Source organism: Camarhynchus parvulus, chromosome 4 (genome assembly GCF_901933205.1).
Source record: "Camarhynchus parvulus chromosome 4, STF_HiC, whole genome shotgun sequence".
NCBI lineage: Eukaryota > Metazoa > Chordata > Aves > Passeriformes > Thraupidae > Camarhynchus > Camarhynchus parvulus.
Window position 1 is genome coordinate 44,584,424 of NC_044574.1, and position 13,769 is coordinate 44,598,192.

Genomic DNA, 13,769 nt, shown 5'->3' on the forward strand with positions numbered 1-13,769 from the left:
TATAATCACCAACCAGAGCAAGAATCTTATTTTATTTATTCTTAACAGACACACACATTTTAACCTAATTTTGATACTTGCTGTTGTAAATAAGTTTTAAAAGCTAATGTTTTGTAAAGTGAAGATGTGCAGATAGCCCAAATGACATTACACTTCTTTCCAATGGTAGTAAACTGAGATACTGGATGCTGAAATCACATCAGAGTGAAATGAAACACTAGTGCAGCAGGCAAAGGGCATTTGTACTGTTTAGCTTGAAGCATTTAACACAGCTACCCTAAGGTTGGGAATGTGGGTGTTGAAAACTGTGCAGGTAAGAAACCTCCTTCCTTTGGCTACAAATGGAGACAGCCCTTCTAACCTTCTCAGGGTTAGATGCAGCAGCTAGTGCTGCACCTCCTTGGTCTCCCCTCAGTTAAAGATCAGCCTGAAACAACTGTGTCACACCTGTCAGATCAGAATGGATGCCTCAGACACTCTGGCATCTCAAATGGGGCTTTTAAATATTATATACATGGAGGTAGGTTAAGGCCTGAAGCCATGTGAACAACATTAAACTGTGTGACAGACAGCTCAGAAATTCTCCAAGACATGACATATCCTGCTTCATGATCTGACAAATCGTTTTTCAGGGTAAATTAATTAATAACATTTCCATCACTAAAAAAAAAACAATCAGAGGGAAAAAAAAATGAGCTTGGTAGAAATACTAGCCAAGAATATTTTCAGATAAACCTAAAAATATTTTAAGCAAACGATTTAACTAATTTTCTTGTAATTTTCTTTCAGAAAACTCATCCTGCATTTAGAAAATGAATCAGTGAAAAGTCCCTCAAATTCTTCACACCTAAGAAAGAATTTCAATTTCTGATTTAATGCCAAATTAACTTCAGCATTAACAATGCAACTGGGAACAATGCCTTCTCAAGAAGAGTTGCTAAGTAACCACAGCATTTTCTGCCCAAGTCAGGTCAGGGATAAGTGTTAGTAAAATGAGTTTAAATATTATCAAAGGTCAAAAATTATTTACTGTACAAGGCAATGATCTAAATAATCCAGTACAGAAGTGAAGATAATTGTAGGTAGAAATATCTTTCCTTATACAATTTTAAAGATTTTTATTTTACATGTGCAACTGCATCTTGCAAAGAAACAGCCAAGTAACATTCAAGATTTAATCAACAGACTGCAAAAATCACTTTTGGCAAACTTCTCTGCATCCGCAATGAGATGGCCTAGATACCCTGACAACTCTTCTTTAAAAGCTTTTGTTTCCGTGACAAGAACTCATCACAGCAGCAGAGATAAGGCACTAAAGAAAACTGATAGGGCAAACAGAGGTTACATCTGTCTTCCTCCCCTCCAAGTGCTAACATTTCTCACAGATCATCCTTGTCTTCCAGCTATACTACTCTGTCTTTTAATGGGTGAAAATAATTTTCCTGTTAGATCCATCTGGATCAGTTACATTTCTTCATGGTATACTTCATGCTGATACTTTATACACTTCACTGATATATAACTTATGCTACATTAACAAGCATACAGATTTACAGATGTTTTTTCATTTCTCTACTATCCCAAACTCTCCTGCATACTAACTTTCTTTTCCTGCTTTTCCTTTAGGAAACAACACATGTATGTTGCAGCACGTTGGAAGAAACTTCATGCTGGAGATTTTTTCAATAACTTTGGATTCTCTGGTGGTTCTCTCTTCACTACAAAACCTAATCTTTTAAAAGTGTCCAAAAGATAATAGTCTGTATTTAAACAGCAAGTTAAAATTGCTCACTCAGCCAAAAAGCACCCACTTACTGAAGTTATAACCAGACACAAAAATGCCAGTATTACCAGTGTTTTACAAGTAACTTTTCTGCCTCTATAGAACTTGTGTAGAATCTTTCACTTTATTTTTTTTTTAATTTGTTTTTCGGGGGGTGTGCATAAACAGCACTACAGCAAGCCCTTATTAAGTAAGGCATTAAGAAATACTGAATGCAGGAATGAAAGTTTAGACACAATACAAGACCAGATCATATCACAAGGTAATTTTTGGCACCCTCTTATTCAGTTGCTATAGAGAATTTCTCCTAGCTATGGGCACCCTGGAGCCCAGGGGCAAATCTGTACTTACACAACTTTCTCAGAGTTTCGTGATCAGCACAGATGATCTCTAAGGCCCTGAAGTCACTGGTAACTACCACAATCCACTTAACATTTATCTTCTTGCATACGCTTTCTCTCCAGAAGCAGTAGTCTTAGAAGAATCACCAGTGCACTGGTACTTCTTGTAAAGAGTACTAATAACAATCTTTGAGTATCTTTATGCCTTTTAATAAAACAAATGAAAGCAGAAATGTTTGAGAAAGCTATGAAGATACTGAACAGTAGCTCAGAATTTGCCAAAAAATTCCCTCCCTTAGCCAATGCTTTCCATTATACTGAATATGGAAGGAATTAATAATAGTAATGGAGTAGGATAATAATGGAAAAAGGAGGACACAAGGCTCCCAATATTGAGACAGTTTCTGAGTCTTTGAATCACCCCCTGAAAGCCTCTCTCTGTGTCTCCCTTAACTACAGAGGGACACCCTGACAGGAGCCTCCAAAACCCCCCTCAGGCACCAAAAGCTGTGTGTGTGTGGCCTGGGGCTGTGACAGGAGCTGCAGCCACGTGTGCACCAGTGACACACACAGCCTGCACGAGGCCACAGCCAGCAACCAAAGGGATACAGAAACCTCCCTTTGGTGCCAGAACCCAGCACAGCCAGGAGAAGTTCCATGGTGGGTCAGCACTGTGAGACAGCTCATGCAGAGGCTCCATGGCAGCATTGTTAACAGCAGATTTGCTGAACACAGGCTGGTTTGGGTAGCTTATCCTCAGCCACTCCTGTCAAACCTTCTTTTGCACTGCTGCCCTTGCCTCCCTACTGCTCTTTGAGGACATATCTGATCCCAGATCTGATCCCATGGCTGCTCTCCACCAGGGACTGAAGGAGCTCCTGTATAAAGTTGGCAAACAGGTCTACTCCTGAAGTGCTTTGAAGAAGCTCAAGAAACTACATCTGCTTTAATGGGTGTAAGAACTATCAACCTGGGGGAGAAAAATGAGCATTCTTAACCTCTTGCAGCTTTTAAAAAATGTATTTATCCTAAACAATACTGCATTTAGAAATGACCCATTTAATGTCAGTGGGCGCTGAAGCCTCTCAGGAATTTATTCAGGGTGACTGTTGGCTGACAACCAGAGGAACGCTGAGCATGCATACTCAGACAGGAAGGTGCTTACTAGTAGGAGAATAACTCCTTTTCCAAGGACTGACAGTAACCAAACCTCCAGATGACCTGTAAAAATCAATCAGGTTCTGCACCAGTGCATGATGAGTCAGCTAGAGCAACACCTGCCCTGACAACACCTCTGGATGGAAATACCTTCCTTTTTCTCCTGATACCAGTCAGAAACTGTGCTCTAAGTAAATTCATTTGCTGCAAACCAAGGAAGCCAACAAGTAGCCATGTTTTGGACTCATTCTATATGATAGTGGGTTTTTTCCTTGAAGAGGGAAGCAAGCACACAGAGAATATCCAGATAAAGATGTATGAGCAATGCAGCATGATAAACTATGCATGATGTACTTTAAATGCCAAAAGCCAGTGCAATCAGTCACATGAAATAATGCCTCAAAACTTCTAATGAGAGAAAAGGAGGCAGATAATCTCAATGGAGATCCATTACAAAGCTGCTAAAGGTCAGCCTCTGAATTCACAAGAAGTTATATATTAAGGAGTAGCACACAGGTGCTGATGCGGCATCAGTGCTGATTTGCCTGAGCTCACTCTGAGCAGCTATTGCTGGCAGTGCACACCAGCTCCAGCTGTGGACACAGATAACTCCTCAGCAAATGGTGTACAGCTGTCCATCAAAATAGGCTTTCCACGACATGTAAGACCTGCCTGTCACAGTGGAGCATCCTGGAACAAGTGAAATGACCCTCTCTTTGGAAATGGTGATAAATAGAGAGGCAATTCTCTTTACCCCTCAAACTGTGGTTTCAAATTCAATGTTTTGAACATTGTGAATCATTGCTTTCCTTTTAATATTTGCCTTCAAGACAAAGTTTCACATAATTCACCCACTGCCTTCGTTGCACAGAACTGCTTCCATGCCTAAGAAACAAAAGGTGAGCACTTTCTACACCACTTTCCTTGTACAGACTTGTGATCGCTCAGCCTTCGACCCAAAGCAGCCAACCAGGAGAGTAAACACACTTCTCCACCAATACCAAGAAAATGAACACATTCCTCACTTCATCCAGCACTTCTTAGGTTGCTAGCAAAGTCCCTACATCACTAACTTTTACAAAAGTAGCTACTGACAGTTCTGCTTGCATGGTTTTGCAGAATAACATATTAATTTTCCCACAAGTTAACAGGCATATTGAGAAATCTGAGATGTACAAACCCCATTATCTAGCAGTGAAGTGCTTCCTTCCCTTGCATACAGTCATGGCATAAAAGCTTCTAGATTATAAATTTTATAACGTAAAATGATGCCTGAAGAAAGCTTTCTTTTCAAGTTTAAAGAGAAGTACTGCTTGCTTCCTCTGCAAACAAGCATCCAGATTAAAAACAGCCCTTCACAAGAGAAACTGATCTCTTTGCAAGGGAGCAACTTTCAAGAATATAATTGAGAAAGAATTATTTTACTTTGCTCACAGAGAAACACAAATAATTTTATCATTATGGGGACTAGAAGGAAGTAAACAATACTGCTCATTTGAAGATATAGGAGGACAGGTTTATCAGAAAACTTTATTTATAGAAACATGAATCTTTTTTCCAGTTCATTAGAGATTTCCGGGAATGCAATAAATGAATAAATTCAGAGAAGCTGCAAAGACTTGTATTCAGTGGAGCCTTTATACAGTGACCAGTGACTCTTTTTTCTGTAGTAACCTTTTTATTTTTTTGGCTATTTATATTTAATTTTCTACATTTCAGTAGTCAAGGATTAAAACCCCCAAAATGTAAAGGAAGTCAGACATTGATCCCACGCTTTATCTGCTCATGACCTGTCAAAGTTTAACTGGCTAGACAGTTTGCACATGCAAACTCCAATAATTTTATTGGAAAGAAGTAAGGAACAGATAATTAATTATAAGGAACACTAGGCTCTAAACATCTTACCCAGAGCGTTTCTTAATATACTTCTTCATTAATAGAGCTGTTTTAAATTTTGCTTCCCTTGCAACATTTACTTAATAACTTGCAGTCAAAATACAGAAATATCCTAAGGCATATTAAAATACACAGTTATGTTCAGAGGCATACATCTGCCTGTAACGAATTTAATTAGGTTTGTATTATATAATAAGTAGAATGGGCATGAACTAATAAAAAAGGAAGAAAATGGGCATGAACTGATAAATACAGGAATGAAAAGACACCAACATATTCGAGTACACAGAAGTACAGTCTACTGTACATGAACAGGAATTAAATTCTTACCTTTGTTATTGTATACATCTAGATAGTTTGGTGCTGAAAAAATTGTGATTAGCGAAGGGAAGCCTGTTGTTTGGCTTTTCCTGTACATACGATACCTAAGAAGAAAGAGAAGATACTAATTACTACCCAGTGTTGAATGTCTATTTGTCACTGGCCACATTCAGTGCAAAAAAAAAATGCCCAGTGCATTAGGGCTCTGGCTTTTAACACAAGCCAAGACTGAAAAACATACGAGCTATTTAAAAGCCACAGGAAAGAAGTCTTTCCTGCAGACTTTCTCATTACAACCATTTGACATGACCAGAAATCCATGCTTGAAAGTGGTATGTCTGTCTGAAATTCAGTGAGTCAGAGGTGGGATTTGTCGTGAATTTGTTCAGTGCCCAGGACATTGCCAGACTTTCCTTCTGGGGGACTGTGGGTGAAACAAGCACCAGCAGGTGCCTTGGAAGGGTCCTGCCTTCAGAAGGGAACTGCGTGTCCCCCATGACCCTCCTGCTGCCTGCCCTCTCCAGGCATGGAAGCCATGGCAAGGCCAGGGGACATGGAAGGGGTGAGAAGGGAAGGGGAAATGGGGCATCTGATACTTTCAATGCTGTGTCTAATCTTATCCACTCTATCAGCCAGTTTATTAATGTCTGTGGGTTTTCATTACCAAACCTTACTGCCTCATGAAAAATACAAGGCTTATTGGGCCAACAAATAACCAATCAAGCACTAAACCTGCAAGTAATTGGAAAGAAAGCAACCAAACAGTACTTAGACACAAGTACACCAAACACTGCTCTTTAGTCCTCAGCTACAAGAAACCTAAGAATTTAGCAAACATCCACAAAAGTTGCACTGAATCCACAAAAGTTGTTGTATAGTTTAAATGCAATCTCTTCCACAAAATTTTAATTTCCACCCTTTACTGGAAAGCAGTACAAGAAAAAAGAAATCTTATTACCCTTGAGTATTCCATGCTAGGTATTTCTGGCATAGTAATAGCTTGCTTTTAATTGCATTACCATATGGAAGTCACGACAATTCAAACATTCAGAATAGTTTTTAATATGCATAGTGAATATTGACCTTATTCCTACAATGCCACTAATTTATCTTTTATTGCTGTTCAAGTTGGCTAAAGTTTCTACCTCCAAACAAACACAATAATAATAATAATTTAGGCATGATATGCTAAGCTATTTATTCAGATTCCAATACTGCATTAATATCTCACAAGTATGGTACACTTCAAAGAAGAGGAATTTTTAAAGTAATTTAGAATTTAGCACTAAAAATTCTACCTTTATAATGACAATAGTTTCACGGGGAACCATCAACACTACCCGATGCTTGACCTGGACTGTTTTTGCATTCAGTGGCTTAGACTTCTTGAATTCATTAATGATACTCCTGCAGAAAAAATTATGTGCCTATACAGTTCCGCAATTTTTATTCTTTTTATGAAGTATAGAACCAGTAGGCCCAAAAGTTTTAGGTAGCTGAGAAAGTCCTAAAAGATGGCAGTTCTGGCGTTTGTGAGCCATATCACTTCTCTGACATCATGGCAATCAGTGTGCCAAAATACTCTGGCACATTTGCAAACCTTTTTCCGAAAGGAATTTGTTTTTCTTTCCATGTCTGGCATTGTTTGGCATCAAAAAACTTTGGTCATTTTAAATTAGTTAAATACACCAAGGTAAAGTAAGTGGCATTTATAAGAATTCATTAAATTTTGTAACTCACTAATAATAATGTAAAAGACATTGTAATGCCAGTGTGTATTTTTGTAGCATTAGTAAAAAGTGAGACCTGTTGCAACTTAATATATTCCAGTTCATTCTCACTCATCTGCTCTTCCTTTTTGTGCTCTATTTGGGAATGCTAGGCCATTATAGATAATTATTATTATTATTGCCCCCTCTCCACACATACTTACCCAGCATCCTGGGCTTCATGAGCTCGAAGTATCGATAACAAGTTATTGTGCTGTAGGAATTCACATACAGCAGGGTAACTTAAAAAAAAAAGTAATAGCACCTGTTATGGCATTATCAGAAGCAGCACAAACAGCTCTAGCTTTCAAAAAATGTATCATAAAACACGCATCATTCATGAAATTAGTGCCTGCTCTGCAGGCAGATTTCAGTAGAGACAACATCACCAGCAGTGTCTTTTTAAATCCCACCCCGTAACTGCTTGGAAAGGAATGCAAGAAACTCATCCATTACATAACAACAATCAGCCAATGGCTTGTCAGAAAAAAAGGTACTTTCTTTTATTCATCTAAGATTTAATGTATTCTAAAAAAGCAAAATGTAACACAGCAGTTGCTTGTAACAGAAAACTTCACCCACTGACTACTGTATGCAGTGGCTGCTTGTGGACACCAGAAAATAAAGAAGAAAGGAAAATCAATCTTCAGACTGGGGATGTTCATCTTCCTGAACTTTATCTCCTTGAGAAATAAATTAACTTTCCCCTTGCCAACTTAAAATCCTGTGACTTCTGAAACCCCAAAAATGTGTTCACTGAATACATCTGTGCTAAACATACTGAGCAAGATTTTAAAAAATAAATTAAAAAATCTCAACTATACATTACACAAAAAACCCAGGCATGGTCTCACCTTAAGTGGCCACTTGCAATCAGTTAACAGCCCCCTCAGTTTCTAATTTCATGCATGAAAAAGATGAAAACTTACATATCCCCCTCCCCCAATCTAATACATCATCTTCCTTTAGTTTATCCAAGAGAAATGATGCTACTTGCTTTCAAACCTTTCTGAGTATTTTGAAACTGAAATGTCATTGCAGCTAGAAGCTACAAACCCAGTGGAATGCTGTATTGCTGTTTCTGGATTTAAGTCACCTAGCATGTATTCTCAGATGCAGGTCTGGTATTTGGAATTGTCTAAAAAGATTGCCATTATAAAACAATTTCAATTCCCAAATTACGTGGGGTAACGTTTTGGCAACTGCAGTGATCTCAAATGCTGACAGGCTGCCATTCAAACCACTGGCAAATGAGACCTGATTTGCATACATTTCTTTTCATAATTAATTGTGACTAAATGCAGACTTATGGTACATTTTGTTTAGAAATTTTTACATTAGCTTCTGAAAACTGGGGTCTATCACGAAAATCTGATAGACAGTTGATTATGTTCATTATCAGTGCAGCTGCTCAAAATGGCTAGGCTATTACATTTTTTTCCTCCGTAGTATTCTTTTCATCCAGTGTTAAGTACTGCTTTTAAAGAAGACATAATGAAGTGGTAAAAAACACTCCTAAATAGATATGATAGGTTCTTCTTTCCATTTCAAGTACAAAAGTAGTGGAGTTTTTTATTGCTTAATTATCTTGTTCTTCATAAATTTGTGGAAAATAAGAATTCTGCTAGCAGAATTTGGCAGATTCTACAGGGCCCACACCTACAAAGGCAGAGGTGTCACACAGTGCTCCATGCTAATTTACAAAAAAAGAATCTGTCTGCCTTCTTTTCTTACAAGTGAATAGCATGGGACCTTCAATGTGCAAGCTGCCCTATTACCCAGACCACCACAACCCATGAGCAGTCTATCAGGATATTTTATTTTGAAAAAGGCAAAGCAACTTGCAGGCATTTTTCTTGAGCTTCTTGTTAAAGCAGAGGTTGGGGAGTAGCAAACTTTGCATCATGTGCAGCTATTACATATGCTTTCCTACATTTCCTTAGTATGTTAGCTTTAGATTAAATGTTCCTTAACACAAAAATACATGTCCTAAAAAGCAGGTAAAAATAAAAAGTCACACAAAGAGCCAATAAAATAGACATCATGGCAGAAATAATCAGAAACAAAATTTTACAGAAATGACTTCTGCTTGGAAATCTTTTTACAAATATTTTTTATTAAAATGACTGACTTGCAGTCAAATTCCCTACTAATTTTTCAGAGTGCTACCCTTCCAGAAGCCCTCTCCTCCTTGCCCTGCTTTACAGAGCCCAGACTGTAACTCAGATGAGCCAGAAATAAAGCAGTTGGCCAAGAGGGAAAACAAACAAACAGAAATCCCCCACGCAACAGGCTTTTCCAGAGCGCCCCAGCCTCCTGCCTTCATGTGTCATGCTGAATCACGGAGGAGCGGTGACTCACAGAGAAAACAAAACACCCCTCTCTAAGCTAGAGAGATGCTATTCCCCAAGGAGTACGTGACTGCGATATTCCCTACTTGGGCATCTTCTTTCATTAACATGCCTCATGCATAGTTTACTAGTTCTGAGGTCTCTTTTGCATGATATCTGATTACTTCTGACAGTTTTAAAAGAGAAGCAATACTTTGCTAACATGAACCAAAACGGCAAATGTTTTCAAATTGTTTTTCCACCAATAAGTGGAAAAAATAGATGGAGTCAACAGTTTTTTTCATGTCCCTCATCATACCATTAAAAGAGAGGCATAAGCACTTCTTTCAAAAGAGAACATTCAAATTTAGTCCAAAAAGCTTCTGTAACATTACATGCATATATAAAATAGGTTTCCTGCAAAATTCATTGATCTTGCACTTGAGTCTCCAAAGGCAAATGCTTTGTGTGTCCCCTAAGCAACTCTCAGAACATCCCTTTCCACCAGCTTTTCCTTGCTCTTAGCTGTGCTGTCTGCAGAGCTGCACTGGGAAGTGGAACGGGGAACTGCATTAGAACAAATAAACACATCTTTTTTTGCAGAGTCGTTCTTCCAAAACTGGATGCTTTCCCAGGCCTGATGGAGCACACAAGCAATTCTACCAGTACATCTGGGCAGACAATGTGAGGGTAGCAAGAGCCCTAAAAGCTTCTGGTCTGGGAGAAAGAAGAGTAGAAAAGTGGGCAAAAGAATCTGTTAAAAATGCTATTACTGAAAAAAAAAAAAATCATGCAACTGTGCTTCCCACCCTGAGCTGAAACACACTACAGTCTTCAAAAGCTTTCAGCAGATATTTCTTTAATCTTTGCATACTGACAAACTTAACTTGCATGTCAAGTGCACCACTGAAATCATTTGCTTGTAGGGCCAAAATTATAGCTCTACCCCAGAGTGTCTGCAAGGTTGAACCATTTCACTGTTATCTAAGGCTGGAAAGTGTTTCTTGAACAACTCCAGGGAAAGTGACTCCAGCACCTCCCTGGGCAGTCATTCCAATGCCTGAACGCCCCTTCAGTGAAGAAGTTTTTCCTGGGGTCCAACCTGTTTCTTACAAAATTGCCTGAGAGTTACTGTACCACTAGCTTATGAAATAAGTGCAAAGGGTCATTGGCAAGATCAGTACAAATTGCGAAGTGCAAATAAATATTTGCTAGAAAAATTCAAGGCAAGAACTAGATAATTTGGTAAACAGGAAAACTTCTTTACTGGCTGGATCAGCTGAAAAACTGTGTGCCTGTGGGTCTAATATCACAAGGGGACAAATTAATTCCCTCTTGTTTATAATATACACTGAACACAACATTATTTTGGGTAGGATGAAAGAAGAGCTTAACTCATAATAAAAGAACAATTTAAACAACCAGCATTCCATTAATGATTTCTACTTTTTCACAAAATTGCATCAAACATGACCATGACTACAAAGGAGGTACAATTTTAAACTTCACATAGGGAAAATGAAATCCCATCGCTATCACTTTTTGTTCTCTTTAAGGTACAGAAACTTTAATATATTTTCATTAATTCCTTACATTCCACAGTTAACATTTCACTCTGGCATTGTGCTATTTTGACAATCCACAGTACAAAATGCTGCTAGATGCTAAAGGTGTGCACTAAGTGTTGACTCTGAGCACTTCTGAAAAATCAGACTATTCTTTACGTCTTTAAATGACAGGTTATGCCTATGGTTTCAAGATCTGACATTTTACACCTAGCCATAGCAGTTTCAAGAACTCTTACATAAAGGGACAATTCTTGAAGAAATACTGGATCAGTTTGAAATTCAATAGGCTGTATGAGAGTGATCATGTAAGAAATGCAGTGAGAAGCTTGTCAGACTACTGTAAGCTACAGTATTTACACTGTCTCATAGAAATGGCCCAACATTTCACAAATGGGTTTTGGCTAAACGTAGAGGATTTTGTGCACTTCTGAGATGGAAGGTCCAGTTAACATGGTGCATGCACAGTTAAAAAGCCACATTACTGTTATTTTCCTCACAGCTACTGTTATTTTCCTCACAGCATCTTTGTATTAGGAAATAACTTTAAGTCAGAGCAAATTAACTTGCAACTTGTCATTATAAAGAACATCTCTGATAAATAAAAATTATTTATTACACATATTTCCTGCAATTGATTAGGAGACCTTAATCAGCTAGAAATTCTTTCACTTATTAGCAGGCATGACCGAAATCTTCCTGACTTTCATTCAAAATTCTCATTGCTATCTTTTAACTTCCCATTCTGGAAATGACTGAAGAAACTTAAGAAATTTTATTCAGTGAGAATAAACACAGTCATTATATTAACAGGCATTCTTGAAGGAGGACTGAGTAATTTAGTCCTTCCTTTACAAGCCTGTTCAGGGAAATTTGTTCCTTTACTCAGGAAGTAACTAGAAAAGGCAAGGAAAATTAGACATTCCACACTGATGGATACCTTTTATACCAGGTATTATCATTAGGCAAGCAATTAGTCATCTTCCAGGGCAACTAGGTACTTCTTTGAAAATGAATGCTTGCCTTCATATAAACTCAGATAACGTGATTCCAAGCTAGCCTTCTGACTCAATCATCAAGCAGTTATATGTCCCTCACATGACCTGATAAATAGCTGTCTTCTGAATAGTTCCTCTTCTCCTGAAAATGCACTTTTCTGAATACGTGTCAGCACACAGACTAGGTCTGATACATTTTCTGGAGGAAACTGATATATGTATTAAAGAAATTTTATGGCAACTGTATGGAGCAGATCTCTGAAAAAAACCCCAACCTAAAATCTAGAACTTTTTCCAGTATATAAACAGCCCTGTATTTAAGCACAAGCCATATCTGCCAGGCTATTCATGAGTGGAAAGCACCATTACTCCCCATGTGTGCAGTGCCTGGGAGTCACAGATACACTCCAGCATTTGCTGCTGCTGCTGAGAGGATAAGCAATGATTTTACTGCTCAGTCATAGCCCATTTCTGCACTGATCAATTGTTTGCAGCAGTGTGCCATCCTTTTCATGATGAGCCCAAACACACCCATGGAGCACCTCCCAGATGTCCCAGACCCGAGCGTGGCTGCCGGAGCTGCCCACCAGAGGTGCGTGCCAGCAATCCAGGCTGCAGAGCCAACTGCTCTGCTCTTCACTGGCCCCACGCTGCAGCAACAGGGCTCTGAGAAGGGAGCCAGAAATCTCATTTCTGAACATCAAACCATCTGCCACCTTCCTGATAACGTCACCAACAAGGAGGTTGATTCCAGTAGCTCTGTGACCTGGTTGTTGGTGGAAGCCCTTGAATTACTTTTGACATGTTACTAAACAGCTGAACATGTTACTGAACAGTCAGTGTTCAAGGTGAGATTTTCTAATGCAAGTGAAAGAGTTGGATTCCTCCCTTCCTCTGAGTTTGCTGAGAAAACTTAGATTTGTGTGTAACTAGCATGGGCTGAAGCAGAAATGCTTCACTTCAAAAAGTTCAACAACCTCTTAACATTTCAATAACATCTTCACATTTCTCCTGAACAAAAACGCTTTTTAAATTAATATTTCACTGAATACCTTGCTCATTTTGCCATTTAATCTCCTCCCCTGCTAGTTTTGCTACTCTGGTGTCCTTGTATGTTTTTCATAACTACCACAACAAAAAAAAAAGGCACAAATTCCCTAAAATCCCCACACTGTCAGGGGACAGTACATACATGTTTCTGCAGGAATGTTACAGGCACTTTTCTGCATTTCAGGTATTACTAAGTCCCATTTAACAAATGCTCTTTAAATAGTGAATTTCTTACTAAGAATTTCTTCCAAACAAAAAAAATTGATCAAACTGAGAGGAAAAAAAGTTTTCCTCTGTGGGGGAAATCACAATTTTTATTTACCTTGCAGAACAATAAGAAACCCGTTTTTCAGTGCTGGCATCTTTCATTAGAAATTATGTTTTAATTTTCAAACTAGAAATGCAGTTGCATACCCCTTTTTAAAAGTGACACATTCATTCTCTAACTTACAAAAACAGAGGCAAAATACACAGGCTTTGGTGAATAAAATTAAGTGATTTAGAGTTTTCCCACTGTGGCATAACAGAAGAGATTAAAATAAAGCAAGCATGAATTTT

At 38.4% G+C, this 13,769-nt stretch overlaps 1 protein-coding gene across 2 annotated transcripts in view; it reads right to left on the reverse strand.

The window, feature by feature from the left end:
* Window positions 1-13,769, reverse strand: part of PPP3CA (protein phosphatase 3 catalytic subunit alpha) — a 171,038-nt gene that overhangs the window by 24,612 nt on the left and 132,657 nt on the right. For both annotated transcript variants that reach the window (XM_030947627.1, XM_030947626.1), the window contains exons 7-8: window positions 7,433-7,510; window positions 5,509-5,603 (exon numbers count right to left, since the gene is read on the reverse strand). In XM_030947627.1, the coding sequence (XP_030803487.1) occupies window positions 5,509-5,603; window positions 7,433-7,510 (173 nt within the window). The remainder of the gene's footprint in view (window positions 1-5,508; window positions 5,604-7,432; window positions 7,511-13,769) is intronic.